We start from the raw sequence: 1,531 nt of genomic DNA on the forward strand, positions 1-1,531 counted from the left end.
CACCCACCCCCCCGCTAATGCCCTCTGGAGACAGGTCCAGGTCGTCCAGCTTCACCTCCGTGGCCTCCACCTTTTCAGCCTTTATGTCCACCAGCAGGTCGTGGACCTCCACCCTCACCCCCGGGCCGGCGCTCTGCTCGCCTGGCGTCAGAGCCTCGCCATTCGGCCGCTTCACAGCGCCGTCAGCGAGGAGGTTGCGCGAGTCTCCGCCGGCTCCCTCGCCRTACTCGGCTTCGCTCTCGGGAGTCTGCGTCTGAGAGTTGTCATCGATCTCCAGGCTGCCGTTGACCACGGAGGCCGGCGCGGCCGAGAGGCCAGATATCGTAGAGACGGAACCTTTCTTTCCCTTCTTCATGTTTTCCTCCTCCTGACGCTGATACTCTTCATACATCTTAGCCAAGTACTCCTTGTGGGCTTCATAGGTCACCTGAGACAGATGGTCGGGATGTAATTGGTAATGTGATCAGAACACGTGCACTGACAAAAGTTCCCCTTCACATCAATAACCACCAGGTACTTCCTAAGGGGGCTCATAGATTATCATGCTAAAGAATGCATGAATAAAACTGGGCCTGTAGCCCTCCAGAGCTATCAGACCTTCATCCATAATGTCTCCTCACTTTAACAAGAATTTATAAGCAGTGAAAACAGAAGTGATCTTTTAATAAATAAAACATCTGTGATGAATTACTTTTGGTCTTATGCAACTATTCATGCCCCATATGCATTATTTTTTAGTTAAAAGAGTAAAACTTTAAATGCCAGATCAACAAAGGAGTACCTTAGAGTGTGCAATGGACAGGGTGTCGACCCAGACCCTCCACCCTCCCCACTCRTATTTGATGGCGTGGTAGAGGAGGATCCTGAAGATGTTGTACACCATCTCGGTTATTTTCTGCTCCTCCGGGTTCTTGGGGTTGATGTATCCAAGAGAAAACATCCAGTCYTGCCACACGGAGCACTGCAACAAGCAGCTGGTACGCAAAGCACAGACGGTTGATGTTAGCTACTGTAGCACACCCTTCATCTCAGTTATAGTAATTACGGTAAGTGGGGACAGGATAYCCATATCTGGCCCGAAACCAGCAGTTTTACAAGAACTCACACAAAATGCCTCAATACTGGGAACTGATACCTATATCAGTATCGATACTCAATTGAATTTACATTTCAAGTGAGAAGTCTGTCAGTTCCATGTTTAATAAAGTTATATACTGTAAGTTCAAAGGAAATCTTATTTATTGTTTTTATTTTTCACAACAGTATTTATCATGCTGTATATTTGATWTGATACAATCAGAGGGACTGTAGGGAAAGCCGCCTTGTTATAAATAAAAGAAACATAGTTTTAAAGTCATTGGGCTTCATGCAAGAACCGTTCGTACGCACAGATTTGTTCTTAAGTTGTGCGTATGAGCGATTTAGGAGAATTTATGGCATTCATAAATTTTCTCGTATTCTAAGTTTTTTTAAATTCACGAGTGGTCCAGACCTGTCATATATTTTACGAGCAGTCAGTCTGCTGTTATCC

At 45.7% G+C, this 1,531-nt stretch overlaps 1 protein-coding gene across 1 annotated transcript in view; it reads right to left on the reverse strand.

The window, feature by feature from the left end:
* Positions 1-1,531, reverse strand: part of nbeaa (neurobeachin a) — a gene marked incomplete in the record, with an annotated part of 147,512 nt that overhangs the window by 41,944 nt on the left and 104,037 nt on the right. The window contains 2 exon segments of the mRNA XM_014003308.1: positions 9-427; positions 782-974. Coding sequence (XP_013858762.1) covers positions 9-427; positions 782-974 — 612 coding nt within the window.

The sequence above is a fragment of the Austrofundulus limnaeus genome, unplaced genomic scaffold (assembly GCF_001266775.1).
Source record: "Austrofundulus limnaeus strain Quisiro unplaced genomic scaffold, Austrofundulus_limnaeus-1.0 Scaffold17, whole genome shotgun sequence".
Lineage (NCBI taxonomy): Eukaryota > Metazoa > Chordata > Actinopteri > Cyprinodontiformes > Rivulidae > Austrofundulus > Austrofundulus limnaeus.